The sequence below is a fragment of the Pteropus vampyrus genome, unplaced genomic scaffold (assembly GCF_000151845.1).
Source record: "Pteropus vampyrus isolate Shadow unplaced genomic scaffold, Pvam_2.0 Scaffold252, whole genome shotgun sequence".
NCBI lineage: Eukaryota > Metazoa > Chordata > Mammalia > Chiroptera > Pteropodidae > Pteropus > Pteropus vampyrus.
The window spans coordinates 195,903-197,288 of record NW_011889033.1 but is presented as its reverse complement, the minus strand read 5'-3'; the positions used below and the strand labels follow the sequence as shown (position 1 = coordinate 197,288).

Sequence of the window (1,386 nt, the reverse complement as noted above, 5' to 3'; positions counted from 1 at the left end):
CATTCATAACGTCTGCAGCCATCACCACTATCCAGAAGGGGCACGTGCTTTTAAAGGGAGGGACGCGATCAGACTTTTTGTCTCAGACTGTTCCGGAAGCAGAGTGGAGAAGGGGTGGGCAGAACAGCAAGGAGAAATGGGAGACAGGTAGGAGGATGCTGAGGGCAAACCGGACAGGTGTGCTGAGGCTCTGAGCCAGGACGAGAGCTGCAAGGATGGAGAGGGGGGGGCGGGACGCAAAACCCTGACACTGACCAAAGTAAATGTGTGTTGCTAACGGGCCAGCAGGGGGCGGGGGATACATCTCCCTAATTCACCTTCCAGCGGTTTGGGGCGGGGACCACATCGTATATATTATTTCATCTTGCTCACCCACATCATGTGCCATGCAACTGTTTGTTGAGGGAATCAGGAAACATTTAGATAAAGAAAACGAAGAATTTAAGGCAAAAGGGTTAAATGGGACTGAGACTTTTATACTAAGCAACAGTGAAGACAAGCCAAAATTCTTTTCTTGTGTAGAAAATCTTGGCAACAAAAAATTCCTTTCCCGAAAGATCAAGAGAAATGGAAAGAAAAAGAATATTCAGAGATTGATATAAAAGGATCAGTTTCTCATTATCGAGGAGGCTTAAATAAAAATAAAAGAACGACTCATCAGTATCACATTCTTGTGATACCCATTGGGCTGTCTACCTTCTCATAACACCCCCCCCCCAGTTCGCAGGACTCCCTCGCATTTTCTAGCAACTGCCCTCTTCCCTATCCACCTGTCAACCAAGGAAGCAGCCGTGTTCATACCCCGTGGCCCCAAACTACAGGTGGTTGGTCCAGGGCGGGGCACCTGACAGATACCAAGCTGAGCCGGGAAGAGGGACTGAGTCCAGCTGGTACCAAGGACACCTGGCTGGTCCCTGAATCAGAGATGCCCACCCAGCTGCCCCATTTCCCCTGAGGAATGACGGAAGGAAAGAATGCGGGTGGAGGGTGGGAGGGAGGGCGGAGCCGGCTCAGAGGAAACCTCGGTTGAGCACGCGCGGCCCCCCGCCACGGGATCCTCGGATGCGCGTCGCCACACACGGAAGCGTCACTCAGCCTCAGCCACGCTCTGGAGGGACTCTGTTGTCTGCAGTCAACACAGGGAGGGTGACGTGTACATCGATGAAGAAAGAGTGGATTCATCAGCGATCAACCAGGCTCTTCGAGAAGGGAGTGAACCGTGAGCATCTCCCAAACTTACTGGACCCCAGAAGCCCTTTTTCATGGAATATTTATCATCTCACTCATCGAACGTTTACTTACTACGTGTGAGTACCATTTTAGAAACTAGAGATACAAGGTAGGAACCTACTGGGAATAAACAACCTACTGGGAATAAACGAGATC

The 1,386-nt window shown here is 50.6% G+C and overlaps 1 protein-coding gene across 1 annotated transcript in view; it reads right to left on the bottom strand.

Annotated features, from left to right (window-relative positions):
* Window positions 1-1,386, bottom strand: part of CRMP1 (collapsin response mediator protein 1) — an 89,693-nt gene that overhangs the window by 16,287 nt on the left and 72,020 nt on the right. The window contains exon 4 of the mRNA XM_011374665.2: window positions 467-479. Within this exon, the coding sequence (XP_011372967.1) occupies window positions 467-479 (13 nt within the window). The remainder of the gene's footprint in view (window positions 1-466; window positions 480-1,386) is intronic.